Raw genomic sequence first — 22,001 nt, forward strand, 5'->3', positions numbered from 1 at the left:
GGATGGATCTCTGGATATGGCAGTCTCTAGATGGTCCATCCTTTCATCATAGCCATTTTTACAATGTTGATCCTGCCAATCTATGAGCATGGGAGATCTTTCCATCTTCTGAGATCTTCTTTAATTTCTTTCTTCAGAGACTTGAAGTTCTTATCATAGAGATCTTTCACTTCCTTAGAGTCACGCCAAGATATTTTATATTATTTGTGACTATTGAGAAGGGTGTTGTTTCCCTAATTTCTTTCTCAGCCTGTTTATTCTTTATGTAGAGAGAGGCCATTGACTTGTTTGAGTTAATTTTATATCCAGCTACTTCACCGAAGCTGTTTATCAGGTTTAGGAGTTCTCTGGTGGAATTTTTAGGGTCACTTATATATACTATCATATCATCTGCAAAAAGTGATATTTTGACTTCATCTTTTCCAATTTGTATCCCCTTGACCTCCTTTTGTTGTCGAATTGCTCTGGCTAGGACTTCAAGTACAATGTTGAATAGGTATGGGGAGAGTGGACAGCCTTGTCTAGTCCCTGATTTTAGTGGGATTGCTTCCAGCTTCTCACCATTTATTTTGATGTTGGCTACTGGTTTGCTGTAGATTGCTTTTATCATGTTTAGGTATGGGCCTTGAATTCCTGACCTTTCCAAGACTTTTATCATGAATGGGTGTTGGATCTTGTCGAATGCTTTTTCTGCATCTAACGAGATGATCATGTGGTTTTTGTCTTTGTTTATGTAATGGATTACGTTGATGGATTTCCGTATATTAAACCATCCCTGCATCCCTGGAATAAAACCTACTTGGTCAGGATGGATGATTGCTTTAATGTGTTCTTGGATTCGGTTAGCGAGAATTTTATTGAGTATTTTTGCATCAATATTCATAAGGGAAATTGGTCTGAAGTTCTCTATCTTTGTTGGATCTTTCTGTGGTTTAGGTATCAGAGTAATTGTGGCTTCATAGAATGAGTTGGGTAGAGTTCCTTCTACTTCTATTTTGTGGAATAGTTTGTGCAGAACTGGAATTAGATCTTCTTTGAAGGTCTGGTAGAACTCTGCACTAAACCCATCTGGTCCTGGGCTTTTTTTTTTTTTTTTGGCTGGGAGACTATTAATGACTGTTTCTATTTCTTTAGGGGATATGGGACTGTTTAGCTCCTTAACTTGATCCTGATTTAATTTTGGTACCTGGTATCTGTCTAGAAATTTGTCCATTTCGTCCAGGTTTTCAAGTTTTGTTGAGTATAGCCTTTTGTAGAAGGATCTGATGGTGTTTTGGATTTCTTCAGGATCTCTTGTTATGTCTCCCTTTTCATTCCTGATTTTGTTAATTAGGATGTTGTCCCTGTGCCCTCTAGTGAGTCTAGCTAAGGGTTTATCTATCTTGTTGATTTTCTCAAAGAACCAACTCCTCGTTTGGTTAATTTGAATAGTTCTTCTTGTTTCCACTTGGTTGTTTTCACCCCTGAGTTTGATTATTTCCTGCCGTCTACTTCTCTTGGGTGAATTTTCTTCCTTTTTTTCTAGAGCTTTTAGATGTGTTGTCAAGCTGCTAGTGTGTGCTCTCTCTAGTTTCTTTTTTGAGGCACTCAGAGCTATGAGTTTCCCTCTTAGAAATGCTTTCATTGTGTCCCATACGTTTGGGAAGTTGTGGCTTCATTTTCATTAAACTGTAAAAAGTCTTTAATTTCTTTCTATATTCCATCCTTGACCAAGGTATCATTGAGAAGAGTGTTATTCAGTTTCCACGTGAATGTTGCCTTTCTATTATTTATGTTGTTATTGAAGATCAGCCTTAGTCCATGGTGGTCTGATAGGATGCATGGGACAATTTCAATATTTTTGTATCTGTTGAGGCCTGTTTTGTGACTAATTATATGGTCAATTTTGGAGAAGGTCCTGTGAGGTGCTGAGAAGAAGGTATATCCGTTTGTTTTAGGATAAAATGTTCTGTAGATATATGTTAAGTCCATTTGTTTCATAACTTCTGTTAGTTTCACTGTGTCCCTGTTTAGTTTCTGTTTCCAGGATCTGTCCATTGATGAAAGTGGTGTGTTGAAGTCTCCCACTATTATTGTGTGAGGTGCAATGTATGCTTTGAGCTTTACTAACGTGTCTTTAATGAATGTGGCTGCCCTTGCATTTGGGGCATAGATATTCAGAATTGAGAGTTCCTCTTGGAGGATTTTACCTTTGATGAGTATGAAGTGTCCCTCCTTGTCTTTTTTGATAACTTTGGGTTGGAAGTCGATTTTATTGGATATCAGAATGGCTACTCCAGCTTGTTTCTTCAGACCATTTGCTTGGAAAATTGTTTTCCAGCCTTTCACTCTGAGGTAGTGTCTGTCTTTTTCCCTGAGATGGGTTTCCCATAAGCAGCAGAATGTTGGGTCCTGTTTGTGTAGCCAGTCTGTTAGTCTATGTCTTTTTATTGGGGAATTGAGTCCATTGATATTAAGAGATATTAAGGAAAAGTAATTGTTGCTTCCTTTTATTTTTGTTGTTAGAGTTGGCATTCTGTTCTTGTGGCAGTCTTCTTTTAGGTTCGTTGAGGGATTACTTTCTTGCTTTTTCTAGGGCGTGATTTCTGTCCTTGTATTGTTTTTTTTTTTTTTTTCTGTTATTATCCGTTGAAGGGCTGGATTCGTGGAAAGATAATGTGTGAATTTGGTTTTGTTGTGGAATACTTTGGTTTCTCCATCTATGGTAATTGAGAGTTTGGCCGGGTATAGTAACCTGGGCTGGCATTTGTATTCTCTTAGTGTCTGTATAACATCTGTCCAGGCTCTTCTGGCTTTCATAGTCTCTGGTGAAAAGTCTGGTGTAATTCTGATAGGCCTGCCTTTATATGTTACTTGACCTTTCTCCCTTACTGCTTTTAATATTCTATCTTTATTTAGTGCATTTGTTGTTTTGATTATTATGTGTCGGGAGGAATTTCTTTTCTGTTCCAGTCTATTTGGAGTTCTGTAGGCTTCTTGTATGATCATGGGCATCTCTTTCTTTAGGTTAGGGAAGTTTTCTACTATTATTTTGTTGAAGATATTAGCTGGCCCTTTAAGTTGAAAATCTTCATTCTCATCAACTCCTATTATCCGTAGGTTTGGTCTTCTCATTGTGTCCTGTATTTCCTGGATGTTTTGAGTTAGGATCCTTTTGCGTTTTGTATTTTCTTTGATTGTTGTGCTGATGTTCTCTATGGAATCTTCTGCACCTGAGATTCTCTCTTCCATCTCTTGTATTCTGTTGCTGATGCTTGCATCTATGGTTCCAGATTTCTTTCCTAGGGTTTCTATCTCCAGCGTTGCCTCACTTTGGGTTTTCTTTATTGTGTCTACTTCCCTTTTTAGGTCTAGTATGGTTTTGTTCATTTCCATCACCTGTTTGGATGTGTTTTCCTGTTTTTCTTTAAGGACTTCTACCAGTTTGGTTGTGTTTTCCTGTTTTTCCTTAAGGACCTGTAACTCTTTAGCAGTGTTCTCCTGTATTTCTTTAAGTGAGTTATGAAAGTCCTTCTTGATGTCCTCTACCATCATCATGAGATATGCTTTTAAATCTGAGTCTAGATTTTCGGCTGTGTTGGGGTGCCCAGGACTAGGTGGGGTGGGAGTGCTGCGTTCTGATGATGGTGAGTGGTCTTGATTTCTGTTAGTAGGATTCTTATGTTTGCCTTTCGCCACTTGGTAATCTCTTAAGCTAGCTGTTATAGTTGTCTCTGATTAGAGCTTGTTCCTCAGGAGACTCTGTTAGCCTCTATCAGCAGACATGGGAGGCTGGCTCTCTCCTTAGTTTCAGTGGTCAGAGTATTCTCTGCAGGCAAGCTCTATTCTTGCAGGGAAGGTGCCCAGATATCTGGTGTTCGAACCTGCCTCCTGGCAGAAGTTGTGTTCCAATCACCAGAAGTCTTAGGATCCCGTGGGGAATCCTGTGTGGGTCCTTGAGGGTGTCTGGAGACTCCACTGGCAAGGCACCCGAGTGCTCGAGTGGACAGGAAGGGACTTGTGCCCCAGCAGAGGCCGGGTTGCCTGCTTCCCTAGTTAATGCAGTCTCAGGTCCTGCTCAATTGGATTGGAACAGACTCTGTGTTCCACTCACCAGAGGTCTTAGGGTCCCGTGGGGAGTCCTGTGCGGGTCCTTGCGGGTGTCCGGAGACTCCTCTGGCAAGGCACCCCGATATCGAGTGGCTACAATATAGTCTTGTAGGTTGCTGCCTTCTCCGCTCATAATTACTCAGCCAGTGAGACTTGAGTGACTGACCTAAAAGTGTGAGTCATCTGGTTGGAAAGTGGAATATTTCAACCAGAGAGACTGAATAATGTGAATACTGGGGAATTGCAAACTGGCCATTGCTCTTCTGACTTTTCTCTCTTAGAGAAGGTATTATGGCTTTGATAGGGATCTCACTTGTATAACCTAGATAGGATGGCTAATTCTTAGTTGTGAAATTGATGTACCTGTTATAACTGCTACCTGTATGCTGTAACTACCCTCTCTGTCTTTTTTGGCAAGTTCTGAAGGACTTGTGTCACTTCAACACCCAAGTAGTGTTGTGTAGTGGTTCAAACAGGGCCCTGGATGTCAGGCTACCTACATAAGGCTCCTTACTGAGCTGAGAAAATTGGAACACGTTGTTTTATTTGTTTGTGTCTATATTCTCATCCCTTAAGAGGACATTGTAATAGTGGATACCTTTCTAAGCATTTATGAAGGTTGACTAGAGCTTGGAACCACAGGTGGCAGATGTTAAGTGCTGTACAGATTTTCTGTGTAAGTATACCTCAGTAGGTTTGGTTTTTCTTTGGCTCTGGATATTTCTATGGGTTCTTCCTTTTGCAGCTTCATGGTAGGGACAGACTCTCATTCCTTGAAGAGACTACTTTGTGATGGGCTCTACCTAGTTCTTACCTTGTATAAAGTTTCTCTATGTGTCTAGCTACCCAGATATGGCTTTCAGTCATACTCTCAGGGCATAGTGTTTCATCTGTGGCTTTGCTTCTCTACAGAACTGTGAGCTGTTGCATGTAGCTTTTGCTACCCTGCCTTTGGTCCTGGAATGAGCTGCACTACCAACCCCCACCAAGCTTCCCTTGAATGCATGGATAAAAGACTTACACATAGGTTGCTCAATTTCAACTTGCCTTTGGACACAATTGCTGGGTGCTACTATCTCCCACCTAGAAAAGTGTGCCCTTAACAATATTCTTGTCTTCACACCTCCCATATGCCCTAAACTTTAGTAGCTAAGATACATCTAGTCCCTGCTAAACACTCCTGACCACCTGCCTATAGGAGCGGCCATAGGCTGTGGCTCTTCCTGAGACCTCACATGGCTGCTTGGCTTTTCTCTCTCTAAAGCCTGGTGAACTCCTCTCCTTCTTTGCATCTGTCTCTTTTCCTCCAGGGACCTGGAAGTCCTGTCTATTCCTTCTACCCAGCAATTGGCCCATGATTTCTTTACTGATAGATCAAGAACCAATTGGGAAACAGGACCTTAGCATCAAAACTGCCCCTACAGTGAGCTATTTCTTCCACCTCTTATTTTATATTTTATGAGCCTTAGAGATAGAAGGTAAATCATACTGAATGGATAAATGGACCTTCTCTTCTTCCCTTAAACCTGGGACCTGATGTACTGTCTTTGTTATTCTACTAACAAATAAGACAGGCATTAGAGTGAGCCCTACTGTGTAGATATGAAAATAGGGGAGCAGGGTTATAGATAGCTTGCCCACCCAGGGACATCTCCTTTACTGTCAGCTTGCTAGTGTTGACACCTGCGATCAGAACATGTCTACAGATTTAGTTTGAAACCTCCTTCTGGGTTATACATGGGCCATGTGAAAACACACACACACACACACACACACACACACACACACCACAAACAACACAAACATTATTCTTGTTTGCTCTCAAGATTTCTCACCATCCATCCAGTTTCCATTCTCATCATCATGATTCATTACATTTGTCTCTAAATTAACTTAGATCAACTCAGGAACCCATACCATCATCAAAGGACAAAGCCAGGTCCTGTGCTAACATACACATATTTAAGTAACCAGAAGATGGTAGCTAAAGCATGCCTCCTAGAGTAGGACAGAAGGTTTACATGCTCAAATACAATTTGTTTTGATTGGCTTAGAGATGGAGCCTTCGTGTAAAAAGATCATAGGGCCCTGTGGGCTTAGTTCATATTTTCTGTGACAGTTTTATTAAGGTAAAAATTATTTAACTTACAGATTGGCCCTGTAAATGCAGATTGTCAGTTGTCATGTATTCTCAGAGCTGTGTAACTAACACCACTATCTAGCTTGAGATTATGTTTCTCACAGCAGAAGGAAACAGCATAGTGGTCAATAGTTACATCTTTTTCATTTCCTGGCAATTCTTAACTTATCACTGTTTATGAATTTGCTTATCTGGACACTGTGTAAGTGAAATTGCATTATTTATGGACTTTTGCGGTTGCCTTCTTTTGTGGGGACACAATATTTTCAGAGTCATTCTTAAGTTAAATCACCCAATTTTGTGGCTAAATAATATTTCATTGACTGGACATATCATATTTGTGCTCTGATTAATTAATTGACATATAGATTACTTGCACTTTTTGGCCAATGTATACAATGCTGCTATGAATATCTGTTCTAAGACAGCTGGTAAATGGATAAATAAGAGCATATTTTTATCATGGAATAATATTCAGTTATGGAAAGGAATGAAATTCTGATGCTAAAGCAGGCATTACATTCTGAATGCATATGAAACCAAAGAAACCACTTATTTCATGATTTCACTGATAAGGAATGCCTTTCAAGGCAAATTTATAGAGACAGAAAGGTGATTATTGGCTTCCAGAGCTTCAGTCCTGGGAAGGAAATGGAAGTTGGAGGCTACAGGATTTCTTACTGTGCTGATAAACATGATAAAAACTGTGTTGATGGTTACACAGCCTTGTGACTAAAGACCCTGAAACTCACTTACAGGATTGTGTTGTATCACAAAGTAATCAGTAATCTATGTCAGCATGGAGCATTCAGCGCCTTGTGAGGCTAAGAAGGAGAAACCCTCCCTCTGTGCTAGGACCTTATCCTTCCTAAGTGTGACGGTGAAATGAACTCCCCGAGAACAATGTATGCACCACACTTGTGCTAGCTTCACAGTGGAGGCCACATTCAGAAAGATCTCAGCCTCTGGGTATGAGCCATAGGACTTCAGACAGATTCCAAATGCTGTCTATTCCAATATTTATACAACTAAGGCATGGTATTATCTGTGCCTTACAGCACTGGGAGTCCCTGTGGGCAGGAGTCCTGTCTTACATCCAGCTCGATTCCTCTGCTTAATGTTGTGGTCTGGTTCGCAGGCAGGATTATGTGTCTGTGAATGAGTAACTGTTATTTTTGAAGCCTCTTGGTATGTCCCCGGGCAAAGAAACATCTTCAGGCTTGTGGCCGCTGCCCCTGACCAGCCTGGGGTTGGTCTGAAAAGGAAGACATGGATCCACCAACTGACTTCCTTCAAGGGTTTCTTTTCTGCAACTGTTAAGTACTTTTCTGCAACTGTTAAGTACTTTTCTGCAACTGTTAAGTACTTTTCTGCAACTGTTAAGTACTTTTCTGCAACTGTTAAGTACTTTCTCTAGTGTTTTCCCCTGTGCTGACTGGAACAATGTTTGAGAACTTTAGAGTGTTGTGATTTCCTTTCTGGTAAGATATCCAAAAATTGCGGTTGGGTCAGAGAGCCAGGGAGAGGGAAACAAAAGGCTATTGAACCAAGCCTTAATTGGCTTTCTTTCTTTCTTTGTCTTTCCTTTGCCCCACTTTTTTTCTTTTTGTGTTGATCCAGCATCAATGCTCTGAATTGTGTGTAGCTTATGGGTGTTGGCTTAGTGAGATTTTTTTTTCTTTTCTTTTTCTTCTGTGGAAGTACTCTGTGTTAAGTTCTTTCTGTTGAATATCCTTTGCTTGCACTGGACTTTTCTTTATGTTGATTTTTTGCTTCATTTTTTTTTTTCATTTCCCATGCTGTTCAGTTACTGGATGCCAGAAGAACCAAGGTTTGTCCGCTCTTTGCTGCTTGTTTGTTTTACTCTGCACAGCCTGCCTACCTTGTGTGTTTGAACGTGCTTGTCTGTGTCTCCATTTATTCCCTTTTGCTTGCAGAGGCAGTAATCCTGTTTACTAAACCTGTTCACAGCTTTATTTATAAAAAATAAATAAAGTCCTTGTTTGTGTCTGCTTGTAGTGGATGCTATTATTTTCATTTTTAAATGGATATGCATTTATCATGGAAAATAATGGATAAAGAACACCTTAGGAAACAAGGAATACTGAGTCTGGAGTATTGTTGGCCTAAGAAGGTGTGTTTCATGAAAGTTTCCTTCTAACCCTTTCCCTTCCTAAACTAAGCACCGTAGATGTTTAATTCCCTTGTGGTTGACACTAATATACCGTTTCCGTGTGTGTGTACATTTCTCTTTTCCTAAGACATTCAGAAAGCATCACTGAATTAATTCCCCTCTTCATGTGCTGTCCCATGCTTCTGAAGTCACCGTGGAGGACTTCACGGCTGGCCCCTGGACCTCATGATTAACATTCCATCTTCATGGTGTGGCGGCGGTGGCAACTGACGGCACTTGGCCATTTCACTAACTGTTTCTTCCCTCTCCTCTCCTACTCCATCTTTCTCACTGCAGCATCTGCAGTTGACCATCCAGGCCCTTCAGGATGAGCTGCGGACCCAGAGAGACCTCAACCACCTTCTGCAGCAAGAGAGCGGCAACCGAGGAGCCGAGCACTTCACCATTGAGCTGACAGAGGAGAACTTCCGCAGGCTCCAAGCTGAGCACGACAGGCAGGCTAAGGAGCTGTTCCTTCTGCGGAAGACATTGGAAGAAATGGAGTTGAGAATCGAAACACAGAAACAGACTCTCAATGCCCGAGACGAGTCCATTAAAAAGCTCCTGGAGATGCTGCAGAGCAAGGGCTTGCCATCGAAAAGCCTTGAAGATGACAATGAGCGCACACGGCGAATGGCGGAGGCTGAGTCTCAGGTCAGCCACTTGGAAGTGATTTTAGACCAGAAGGAGAAGGAAAACATCCACCTGAGAGAGGTAAGCACCTTGCTTTAGATACTGAAATACGTTATTTGCGCTCTTTCACAGGTTGGAAAATGTCTACAGTCTCAACCTCATTTCCCCTGGTCGCTGATCTCTGCCTGTGGCGTTAAAGTAGAACTTTGTGTGAGCGTTCTTCTGAGCTCATTGCACCTGTGTTCAGCTATTATTCAAGCCTGGGCAGCACATGGTGACTCTAAGGTGCTTTATGGTCACTTTTCCACAGGTTTCAGGGAGGGGCTTTAGGTATAGGTCTGTTTAAGTATGGTTGTCAAATATATCTCTAAAGAAACAAAACAAATAGATGATTGACACAATGATCCGAAGCCTTTTTATAACTGAATTAGGGACAGTGTTTGTGGAAAGCCAAACACATGTGTGTTTTTTGAGAATAATGGTCTAATGTACAGGCCAATGCCGAACATTTGGGTTTAAGGTAATCCTCGTCTGCGTTTACATTTGTCTAGAACGTTCTGTTCCAGGGGTTCTGGATATGTTTCATCCGTAGTGTATTAAATCATTTGAAGTCTTCAGCAGGCAGTCTCTCTGGCTGGCCACTACTACTGAATGCTGAGATGCTCAGATATCTAAGAATTTATGGTTAGTTAAAGCTTAGGTTAAAAAAAAATGTGTGTGTGTCATCCAGAGTTTGAAATTGTTGCCACAGTTTTCTTGCTACTGTGGTAAAGATGGCTCTAAGAACATCTTGTAGGCAAAACTGCTAAAGGGGGGCACATACCACTCCGCAAATTGCAATCCCTATGACAGCATTAAATATGTCTTCAAAACATTGGCAGCACTACAGACAGATTTCAGAGTAGACTAGATCTCTTGGGATTGAACACCTGTTTAGACGGGCAGTTACCCCGAGACTCCCTTGTGTGGTGTTGAGAAAGCTTGCTTGCCTTGTTGAGATCTGTCTAGATACCAATGTTCTCATAATGTGCCTATAATAGTGTTTGTATCTGCTTGGGAGATTTTAGTCGACTTTGGTATTTTCAACCCTAAAGTCCCCTACTCTGAATCCCCCTTGTTTTATTTTCTTGAGGTCTTAGCCACATATTTGGAAACCACATGGCTTGGTTTATGTTAAAATACTTAGAGGTGTTTTGTTGGGTCTGCTTTTTCCATCTGAGTTCTGAGAGTGTAAATGTGACAGGCAGATTTCCAAAATGATCTCCCATGGTCCCTACCACTTGGAGTTCACACCCTTGTGTGATTACCTCCTTTTGAGGACTGGCTCATTCTGGAGACTTCTATCTAAAGGATATAATATGGCAGAGACAGCGGATTTCGATGCCACTTCCACGATAGGGTTACATAAGACTGAAGCTTCTACCTTGAAAGCAGATCCTCTCGCCATCGTAGTATTTTGATCAAGCAAGCTGCTATATAGAAAGGCCAGATGGTAAGGATATGAGGGCAGCTTTGAGCCAACATCCAGTGAGGAGGGGAGGTACTCAGCACGGCTGTTAACAATGAGAACTGCTGACAGCCACAGTTGGCCTTCAGATGAGACAGGTGCTAGTCTGATGCCTTTATTTACAGCCTTGTGGGACATTGTGAAGCAAAGGACCCAGCTAAACTGTGCCTAGTCTCTCCCATTGGGACAATACCTATGAGGTAGCGAGCATATGTTTTTTGAGTTAATTAATTTGGGATTAACCTGCCATGCAGTAGTGTGCAGCTAATACAACAGAGCAGAAGCAAACCCGAGCCTCTAAGCCAGAGCAATGTAGATCATGATTTGAATAAAGATTGGTTAGACTTTGAAACTTTACTCGTGTTATTTCAAAATTGTGGTAGCAGAGCATCTCTATAGTTAGAAAAAGCTGCTACCTTATTTTAAGGCCAAAGCCTGATGTTATATATGTAGCCAGAGTAAGATGCCAGAGAAACCACCAGCTGTAGCATCCCTCTGTCCCTGTGGGTTTTTGCAGTCAGGGAGGAGTCTCTTCCTTCCTGCTTTAGATTCTGTTTCTAAGTAGCACTTAATAGATGCTGCCTTGCTTCATCTGTGTGCTCAGTTCCATGCAGAAGAGAAGAAATGCAATCCATGGTTTTCGCAATTGACTGGTTCTCACAGAGGTCTGTTGTGGAAGCAGAGCATGGTTAGAGTCTTGATGTCAGTTTGAGAGTTTCAGAAAAGTGCAGCCTGCACACGCAGCTAGTTTCATTGGTCATCAAACAAGTCAGTGGACTGCCCTGATATTGGCTTATCAAAGACAGATGGTCTGTAAAAAGTGTGTCTGCAGCAAACAGTTTAGAGGTTTAGAAGAATCTCCTTCCCCAAGAGAAGATTGTCGTAGCTTGTGAAGTCCTTTGTTAAAGTGTTAAGAATTTGGGGAGCCTGCTTTTGAGCCATTGATAACTTGAAATTGGTCATGGTTAGAATATTTTTACACATTAGAAACTGACAAATGCTACTTTTAGGTTATACGAAACTGTGACTCGTATCTTCCAAGTGGACTCTTTTGCCCCTTTAGTTTTTGTATATTGGTGGAGCAGGCTGATCTGTGAAGAGGTGGATGTGAAAGTCCGTGGAACCTCCAGTCAACATATGCTGAGGACTAGCAGGACTCATTTCATTCCCAAGTGCCACTCCCAAAGCCCATTTACCCACACAGTGCTGAATAAAGTACAGGGGATGTTTATTAATGATGTTAGCAAGAAGGGGCATTTCAGGGTCTACAAGTTAAAAATTGGAAGAACTATGACTTTAAGTTCATTAACCACTCATAGTTCAGACATTTCCAGCAGTAGCTGAATAATTGGCACTGTGTAGATACTCTATGCGGACTCCATCGAATTCTTAAGGCTACCTCATTCATTCAGCAATTCACTTGTTCATTAGTTAGGGTAATCATTTGTTTGTGTGTTTGAGACAGGGTATGTTTAGTATTCCAGATTGATTTTGAATGTATGTATATTTGTATGTATGTATGTATGTATGTATGTATATATGTATGTATATCCTGTATAGCCTAAGCTGACCTCAAGCCTGTCATCTTCCCACCCTAGCTTCCAGTGGGGTGTGCCATTATGTGTGGTGCTCATTATGTAAGTTTTTGTCAAATATGTATTTGAAAGTATGGAATTATAACCAACAATTATAATTCCATATTTCTATTTCTGTTGTGATTTCTATGGTGAGAAATATATGGAGAAAAAATAGAGAAGAATTATGAAAAAGAGCGAAGTGTGTTGCCCGGGGAGAGGGGGGGTAGGGGTAGGGGGAGGACAGTTTCCAGTGTGGTGGTTGGGAAAGGTGTCTTGTAGGGGTGTGATCATGACCTGAGAGCTCAACAAGGAGTTGACCGGGTAAGGATGGAAGAGGGCTGATTTGCTCAGATGGAAAAGCCCATGTGCTAGGAGGTAGGTGCTGCTATTTGTCCATCTTACCTGGGGGAACAGAAGGACCAAGGACAGCAGGAAGCTTGCTAGTGTCACACAGGTAGTAAATGGTAGAGTTGCCTTTTGAATCAGGTTGACTTAGTCTCGACTCTTCAATCATTTCAGTAAGCCCCCCTCTTAGGAGCATCTTTGCTACAGTGTTCTGGGCAAAGCAGACATATTGTGGAAACAAAGGGTCACTTCTAGACAAGACCTGGGAAAGGGAGAGCATCTCAAAAGATGTGACTCATTTTTTCTCTGGTTGCACTGGTACTCGCTGTAAGACATCAGGGCTAAGCTAGAGAATAAAAATTCTGCTTCTGATCTGTTATTTCTGACCTATAAAACATATAATACATGAATACTTGTTTCCCATTACTGAAAGTCCGGGTTATTTCCTTCACTAATTATCCTTTAAGGCAAGTTTTATTGGAAGCTGTTTCTATGTTCTCTATGGAGGCTGAGCATGCACTTCTATCACAGTATTTAAGTGTTGGTTTTTTTTTTTTTAGTAGAACTTTTTTTTTTTGTCTGACTGCTTTTGTTATTAAACCAGTAAGAATAACTCAGCATGAGCATAGAAACTGCCTGACCTCTGCTAATTGAAATGAATTTAAACCAGGACTTAAAATGCATTTGAGGTTTTAACTTCAGTGTGTTCCCGATTCCTTTTTCATTACATGCAGTCCAGCCAGGTTGGAGCTGTGATTCAGTGCTGGACATCCCAGTGCTAGTGGCTTTGTGACTAATCCTCAGGCAGAGGTTGGACCTCACATGCATCTTGTTTCTAGGCCTCCTACAGTCCATTGTTCCAGGCACACTGGAGTTGGCAGGGATTCTATGTATGGCATAGTGGCTTGCTTTAGTGTCCTCTTGTTTTTTTATAGTCTGGAAAAGACCAAGGGTGAAACCACTTCTTTGTGTAGCAGGAAATAGCAGCAGCAACAGCAGCAACAACAACAACATAATTGTGATGATCTCCACTTATTTGGAACACTAAAATCATTGCCAGGAGCTACAACTGACATGTGAAGGGTTGGCCAAGACTCAGCCTTACTCACTGTGTCTTCTATACATTTCCATACAGGTTGATTTGTTCAGACAATGTAGGATGTGGTAATGGCTTTCTTTGTATTGTAGCTTTTTCTGCACACACACCGGTCCACCTAAACTATCCAAAATAGGGTTGACCTTAGAGAAGAGAGAAAATATGTATGATTTTCTTATGTTTATTATACTCTATTTTTTAGGGCTTCTTAGTGCAGAGTCGGGGTTCTTTGGACTGGCCATACTCTAAGCTACTTGATGGGAAAGATCTGTCTTTTGCTGTTGTGACTATTGATGTTCCATGCTAATTTTATGGGGGTCTGCTTGCCTTTCTTTGGTAGTAGAAGCAGAACACTCAAGTTGTTGGGATCAGGGTTTCTAATGGCCCAAGGCTAGCAAGACTCAGAAAACTGGATCTGAGTTTACCTTCTGTGCTCTGAGGAGGCAGTGAGAAGTGTATCACATGAACTCCTGGTCAACGTGTTTATCTATCTGGCATGCCCCAGGCCAGTGAAAGATCCAACAGGGCCGAGGTTGTCACCTTGGTATTCTTGAGCTTTAATTCTTTTACTGATGGCTCTAACCTCCCTCATATAACCTCTGCTCAAATTTCGACATGATACTCCAGCCACCCCCAGCCCTGTCAAAACCCTGTGGCCTCATTTTCTTTAACATGCTTGTCCTTAGTTCTGCTGACTACACCACAATGTTGCTGATATAGGCATATATCATTCTGACTCCAGAGATTCAGTACATTCTATTTCTACTCACAAAGCTTATCACAATATTCCAAACACACATCCTTAGCATTTTATGGACAGGGTCTTTTATAGGGTTTCCTTCCCCCATATATTATTTCTTATGTTAATATATACCTTAAAAATACACCTGATCAGTTCTTTATGAGTATTCTCAGACCTCAAATATTGCCTGCAGGTGTTCAGCAAATATTTTAATGAGTGTAAATGAGTTAAAATACTTAATTTCTCAGTAGTTTATTTTGGACACACATTGAATCTTAATATGCAAGATACTATGAGAGTATCCATGTCCATTTCGTGATTTCAAACTGATCATGCTTCCTAATGCTTACTTTGTGTGCCCTGTGCTACACTAAGTGCATGTTGTGACCATACTTATTCTATAGATAAAGAAGTTGAGACACAAAGTAGTGAGTTATTGCCCAAACGACATGCAGCAAGTGTTGGAGCTGTTGCAGCTCAGTCTGCCTCTAGATTTGCACCACTGCTTGGGGTTGTTCACTCAGAGGACACCAAGCGACACTTAGATGCTGCACAATTTAATGGGAATAGAGTTGGTGACTGACTTCACTCCTGGCATGGTTGCTCCTCAAGGGCAGCAAGTCTTACCAGAAAGTTTGGATCATCACAGCGAAGTCACTACATGTCACTGGGGGAACTGGGATCCTCTCCTGGGGTTCTTAGTCTTGTTGATAAAAGAATGTAAGAACTGACTCACAGAGAACAATTTTATTAGAATTTAAAAGAAAACTCCAGGGCAGACAAGTTGGAATTTTGGCAACTTCCAGAGAAGGGAGAGACAAGAGGAAGAGAGCTTCAGAGAAACCATGAAAAAGTGCGAAGTACCAGAGAAAGCACACTTAGGCTCTGGTCAGTATCCAAAAGAGATAAAAAAGAAGGAGAAGGAGAAGGAGAAGGAGAAGGAGAAGGAGAAGGAGAAGGAGAAGGAGAAGGAGAAGAAGGAGGAGAAGGAGGAGAAAGAAGAAGGAAGAAGAAAAGAAGGAAGAAGAAGAAGAGAAGAAGGAAGAAGAAGAAGAAGAAGAAGAAGAAGAAGAAGAAGAAGAAGAAGAAGAAGAAGAAGAAGAAGAAGAAGAAGAAGAAGAAGAAGAAGAAGAGGGGGAGGGGGAGAGGGAGGGGGAGGAGGAGGAGAAAGGAAAAGTTACACATTTTTGAGTGTCTTAGGACTTTATTGCTGTGAAGAGACACCATGACCATGGCAATCCATATAAAGGACAACATTTAATTGGGGTTGGCTTACAGTTTCAGAGGTTCAGTCCATTATCATCATGGTGGGAAGCATGGCAGCATGTGGGAGGGAGACATGTCGCTGGAAGAGTGGAGAATTCTACAGTTTGATTGGTAGGCATCCAGAAGGAGGCTGTCTTCAACAACAACAAAAACGAACACATTGACATAGTCACACCACAAGTACTTGTGATTGAGTTTGTATTTGGGATGTGTATTTTAGTAAATAATGATTGGAATTAAAACAATGTCTGCTACCAAAGGATACGGTTAACAGGACCAATGCTCCTTGGGTGATAAGGACAGCAAGCAGCCTCTCCTAGCACAACATGCCAACATTCTTGGCTCTCTCATGGCCTCTTATTCTACAGCAATCTGACACTTACTTCCTTTCTCAATAGCTGGAATTACCTTATGTCTAATGGCCTCCTGGGGCTCCAGAAGTCTGATACTGTAAAAAGCAGCCAATTACACTTATTAAAATCAATATGGGGTAAGACCTGACCCATTTCAAATTAGTGTGTAGCATTCCAACTTTAAAAAATATATTAGGGGCAGGAATTCTGGGAAGAAAAAGTATACTATCTCATTAAGGGATAGCTATCCATTCTATTTCCTTTAATTTTTTTTTATTTTTACTTATGTGTGTCTCTGTGTGTGCCTATATGTGAGTATAAGAGTACAGGTACCCACAGAGGCCATTGGACCCCCTGGAGCTGGAGTTGCAGGCAGTTGTCAATCTCCCAGAATGGCCACACCATTCTGAACAGGGGACTTAAGTCCTCTAGAAGAGCAGCAACTGTTCTGAACTGCTATCTTTCCATGTCTTTAGCATGACTTCAGATGGATTCATCTTCTTAAAGGGTGGGCACTTAGCCAGGTGATTGACCTGCCCAGTGGGAATGTTGTTTTCTACCCAGGCCAGATCCCACTCTCTTGATCAGAAGGAAGCAGTTTTCCCTTTATGGGCCTTTGCTGCTACTGTAGCAGAAGAGTCTGACGGTAAAGAAGCACAAATAGAGAAGAGATCAGGTCAAGCTAGAGGTATGAGAATTATGCTAGGCTTTAGAAAATTGAGTTTGGAGCAGCTGATACTCAAAAGGTGAAGGAACAGCTCAACAGACTTGGGATTAGATCATTGAGACACAAAGGTGTTAGACACAAAGGATTGGCTTTTACTCCTCAGACTTCAGCAAGCCTTTCAAAGCATTTGCACTGGGAGTGTGGCATACAGTACAATCAGTTGACAGTGGATTCAGGAAGAGAAAAAGTCAGGGAAAAAAGTTAGAAGGATCTTGTGGCTACTTTGATGGCCAGTAGTCTGAATCTGTGTGGTGACCATGGAAGTTGAAGAGACAGTTCATCTCTCCTAGCTAAGACGTTGCTCACTAAGTGCATGCTGGGAGCTTCAAGGAGGAATAGATATCTAGTGAGTCTCTATGTGGGCAGATGGTAGAACAGTGGGTGGGTGAGAATTCCCAGCAGGCATGCAAAGGTTGAGGAAAGACTTTGGACGCTGTGGCTTTGCTGACATCCTGCAGCCAAGGTCCTGAATATAGAAAAGGAGGTGACTGGGAAGCTCTGCCCAAGGGCATAGAGCATTTCTCATGATTAGTCACTTGTCATTTTTTTCATGCAAACTTTAAAACTTGTGGCCACCAAGCTTTCAGTAGACATGATCATTCTATGACCTTCCTCTTCGCATGTGCTAGAATGTCATTCTTCTCATTTGTGTCTCTTGTCTGAGAAAACATTTAATTTTGACTGTAGTATCTCTTGAGATTATGTGGGGTTTTCACAGACAGATGTCAATGCCATAGATTCCCTTTGTTCTAAATAAGTTCCACCTTCTCCAAACACTTCCTTAAGAATGAATGCCAATGAAATACTTCAGAAAAACACTCCCTCTACACCCAAGTTAATAATACAACACATACACAGGGAGAATTTCATAGCGTTTCCCTTGTATTTCAGCTGATATAGGGAATGTGTATCAATAATTCATTTGTTTTGGGTCTTTTGCCTTGTCTTCAGATCCTAATATATTTTTAAAAGTTGGAATGCTACACACTAATTTGAAATGGGTCAGGTCTTACCCCATATTGATTTTAATAAGTGTAATTGGCTGCTTTTTACAGTATCAGACTTCTGGAGCCCCAGGAGGCCATTAGACATAAGGTAATTCCAGCTATTGAGAAAGGAAGTAAGTGTCAGATTGCTGTAGAGTAAGAGGCCACGTGAGAGCCAAGAATGTTGGCATGTTGTGCTAGGAGGGGCTGCTTGCTGTCCTTATCACCCAAGGAGCATTGGTCCTGTTAACCGTATCCTTTGGTAGCAGACATTGTTTTAATTCCAATCATTATTTACTAAAATACACATCCCAAATACAAACTCAGTCACAAGTACTTGTGGTGTGACTATGTCAGTGTGTTGGTTTTTGTTGTTGTTGTTGTTGTTTTTATAAGTGGTGGCCATGGGGAGTTGAGGCAGAGTTGGCTATGTTCCTTACTGATGGAGAGGCTTGGTAGTGTACAGAACATGCTTGTTCAATGCTCCCCACAGTCCAGAAAGGGTGCTGTGGTCCCAGGAAACTTAGCTTTGATGGTGTGTAACATTTACTAAACACACCCTCCAATCAGCTGGTGCTAAGCATTTTCTAAGAAGTTCCATTTACCAATGAGGTGGAGATTGGCTTTTTCTCCTCTCAAATGAGGTAGTTGAAGTCTAGAAAGGTTATGTGATTGGTCCAGTTTCTCAGAGCAAGGAGGGATGGGGGGTTGTGGATTCAGTTTGAGGCATGTTTATTGTAAGTATCTTATTGCTAACTACTTCTAATCCACACCGGGTATTTCAGTCTAACTAAGAGTAGACCACACACTAGGATTCTGACTACTTGTTCTGGATCATTGTGAAGGCTAATCTTGTCAGCTTGACATGCTTGGGAAGATGGAACCTCAATTGAGGAATTTCCCTCAACCTGTGGGCATGTCTGTGTGACATTTTCTTGATTGCTAGTTGATGTAGGAGGCCCAAGCCCACTGTGGGAGGTACCATCTTTAGGTATATGAATGTAAGAGAAGTGTAAGAGAGAGGCCTTTTTCTTCATGGTTTCTGCCTCTGCTCTTGCCTGACATCCTGCCCTGGCTTCCTTCAACAATAGACTTTGGCCTGTAAGATGAAATAAACCCTTTCCTCCCCAAGTTGGCTTTTGCCAGTGTTTTATCATAGGAATTGAAAGCAAACCAGAGCAGAAAAATTCTTTGATATTGCAAAATGCTTTTCAAGACTTCAAAAAAATGTTATGATCTTTATTCATTGTTACATCTTTGTTTTTAATTTAAAAGAATCAAGGCAAGGTCATACATGGCTTAGAATAGCCTCACGTCCATGACAGTCATGCAGTTTTCCTGCTTCCAACTCCTGAGTGCTTGCACTGTAGGCATGCACCACCATACCTGACTTCTGGTCACATCTTGCACAGGGCCTATCACATAAGATACTCTAGATCTCTGAAGTCACTGAGCACTGGAACAGGTGAATGGCGCTTGTAAAAGGCACATCACAGATAGGTTTTCCCAGGAAGCAGTCATGCTCTGCTCACTAAAGGGAAAGTACAGACACATGAGCAATTTGTAGGAAAAGGAGAAAGGCAAGTCGAAATGTCATATTGAAAATTGTATTTACTACTATAGCTAGGAGTTGGCAAACTATATATAGTCTACACATCAAGTGTCATGCCTATTCCCCAAACCCTGGCCTTCTATTAATAGACAATACTGTTATTGATTAATTAACTTGTTTTATTTTGGTGCTTCATTTTTTTGGCAGGGTCTTACTCTGTAGTCCAGGCTGGCCCTCAACTCAAGGTGATCTTCCCACCTTACTCTTTTGCATGCTGCAATTACAGGTCTGAGTCACTGGTGGTTTTTACCCTTTTAAGTGATTAGCTATGAAATGATTATAATATCCATATGTGTAATGTTCTCTATATTGCCTCTTAGCTTACAAAGCCTAAAATATTTACAACCTGACCCCTTAAGAGAAGTATGTTGACTTCTGATTCAGATAAGTAAACCAGACATTTGGTTAAAGGGCCTGTCTGCAATTAGCTACATTTTATATCTTTAGCCTTTGAAATGTTTTTCTAGTTCTAAGACATATGTTCTGCCTGTTTTTTTTTCTTCTTTTTAAAATTATTAGACTTGTAGTCTTGGTTCCTAGGTTCTTAGTACATTAGACATTGGCAGTTATCACAGAAGGCTGAAACTCATTCAAAGTGTTGTGGGTATTGGAAAGCAATCTAGGTGGATTAAAAGGAGCCACGTGGGAGTATTCCCCAACTTTACAATGTACATGAGAGATCTATCTTAAAAATTCTGAGCCAATTAGGACTTCTTGGCCTAATAAACATACACATTTGGGCTGATGATGGCTCAGAGGTAGAGACATTTGCCACCAAGCCTGACTACCCGAGTTTGATCCTCAGGACCCACATGGTGAATTTTGTGGATGAAAATTTGTTCTCTGACTTGCACTCATAACCTGTATCACTTAACCCTGCCATGGTGATTTGAATAAGAACCCCACAGGTTCAGATGCTTGGATATGTGATTTAGGAAGCATGGCCTTACTGGACGAAGTATGCCACTGGGGACAGACTTTGAGGCTTCAGAGCCATGTGCTACTCTTAATCTGCTGTTTCCTCCATCCTCAGGGTTAAGATGCAAGTTCTCGGCTTGCTAGTCCCATTGCCAAGCCTGCTTACTGCTACGCTTCCCCACTGTGATGGGGATGGGTTTGTCTCCCTTTGGAACTGGAAGCCTAAATAAAACCTTTCTTCTGTATGGCCAAGTAGTTTTCCATAGCTGCAGAAAAGTAACTAATGAACCTTATTTATTAATAAAATTTTTTAAAATCAGACTTTTTCCTTTCTTTTTGTTTTTTTTTTTCTATTAAGATTTTGTTTATTTAGTATAAGGATCTGTGTTTATTGATACATCAGGGCTATGTGATGAATGCTTTAAAGACCTATAGCTGCTTGAAGGGCCTCACTTGAAAAGGAGCGTCTTTGTTCAGTCAGGGCAGTTGTTATACGTTTCTATAACTTTTCCATTGGAAATGCTCATCAGGTCTGTTTGGAGAGAGAACCTCAAACTCCCCAGCTGGCCTATGCCCCTGGGGCAGCCAGATGTCTGGGTAGGGTCCCCACTTAAGCCTTGTCAGTGTTAAGGGAAGCCCCCGAATGTTGCTGGAAAGTTGTTTCCTTCCTATAGCCCAGAGTGGTTCAGTATCATGACATTTGGGGCAGGAAAGTCTCTTGTAGAGGGGGCTGTGTTTAGCAGCATGTTGGGGTTAGGGATAGGGGTGGGGATAGAGACAGGCGTGGTGGCAGCATTTTACCTACTAGATTAAATAACACCCACATCCTTACCTTCAAATTATGAAGAAGACACTGTTGACAAATTGTGGCTTTAGACATTTCTAAGTACCCTGGAAGACAAGATCAGTTGTGAACTGATATATCCTCCCCATGGCTGGCCTAGGCCAGTGGAAAGTACATAGCTTGCCAGCCCAGTATTCTGGAAACTTCAAGGAAGGGCAAACCACAAACACCATACTGTAAGAGCAGGAGACTGAAGTAGGAAACAGATGTGCTGAGCGGAGGGGTGGGGGTTGGGGGTTTGAGCATGGAAAGTAACAGAAGGGAGGAAAGAGGAGAAGAGTGGGCAGGCTGGGAGCAGGAGGAAGAGAGGAGGCACTGGATCGAGATGCTGCCTCCAATCCCCACTCCTACATCTGTCCTTCCCTCCTCTCAGGAAATACAGGACTGTGTCCTGGAAAAGAAATCTAAGGGAGGGGGTGGAGGTGACATCCTATTCGGAAATAGCAAGTGGAAAAGTTTTGGATTTAGTGAAAATGAAGGTCATTTGACTCTCAGGAGGTAGTCACGGGTCCAAGAAGGCACATAGACCTCAATGTCTGGTCACCAGACTCTCACCATTAATTGGCAGTTTTATTTTATATTAGAAGTTGTTGTCTTTGCTTTACTCAAATTGACCCTGAGGCTCCCTTTCCGCTTGTTAAGTGAGTTTTCTCTACATGGACTGCCCCACCCCCAGTACCACCACGCTTCAGAGTCTGTCTTTAGTGTAGCGGTTTTATCACGTGGAAATGTGCCGCAGACGTTCAGAATTACCTCTCCTTTCTCCGACATTATGACCACACATGCTTTGCTCTAAATACTATTAAGTATTTTTATTATTGCTATTAAAAAGTCTTGCCTTGGGCAGAGCCCCACTACAGCTTAACTAAAGGTATGTATTGAAATAACAGTAAGTATGTAATCATGTTACATTAAAATCTGAACTCATGTATGGTTCAGATTTTTGGATGTATAGAAACTTATTTTTTTGACCCACTTGACCAGGTTCTCTGG

The 22,001-nt window shown here is 41.5% G+C and overlaps 1 protein-coding gene across 10 annotated transcripts in view; it reads left to right on the top strand.

Moving 5' to 3' along the window:
- Erc2 (ELKS/RAB6-interacting/CAST family member 2) overlaps positions 1-22,001 on the top strand; it is an 864,340-nt gene that overhangs the window by 153,056 nt on the left and 689,283 nt on the right. For 6 of the 10 annotated variants that reach the window (XR_015044606.1, XR_015044607.1, XM_085828472.1 and 3 more), the window contains exons 3-4: positions 8,037-8,060; positions 8,700-9,116. Coding sequence is in view for 8 of the 10 variants with exons in the window: in XM_085828472.1 (XP_085684598.1) it covers positions 8,037-8,060; positions 8,700-9,116 (441 nt within the window). In the remaining 2 variants the exon portion in view is untranslated. The remainder of the gene's footprint in view (positions 1-8,036; positions 8,061-8,699; positions 9,117-22,001) is intronic. The other 4 variants (XM_085828473.1, XM_085828478.1, XM_085828475.1 and 1 more) reach the window with 1 other exon arrangement.

Source organism: Mus caroli, unplaced genomic scaffold (genome assembly GCF_978045245.1).
Source record: "Mus caroli unplaced genomic scaffold, Mus_caroli_1 scaffold_12, whole genome shotgun sequence".
Taxonomy (NCBI): domain Eukaryota; kingdom Metazoa; phylum Chordata; class Mammalia; order Rodentia; family Muridae; genus Mus; species Mus caroli.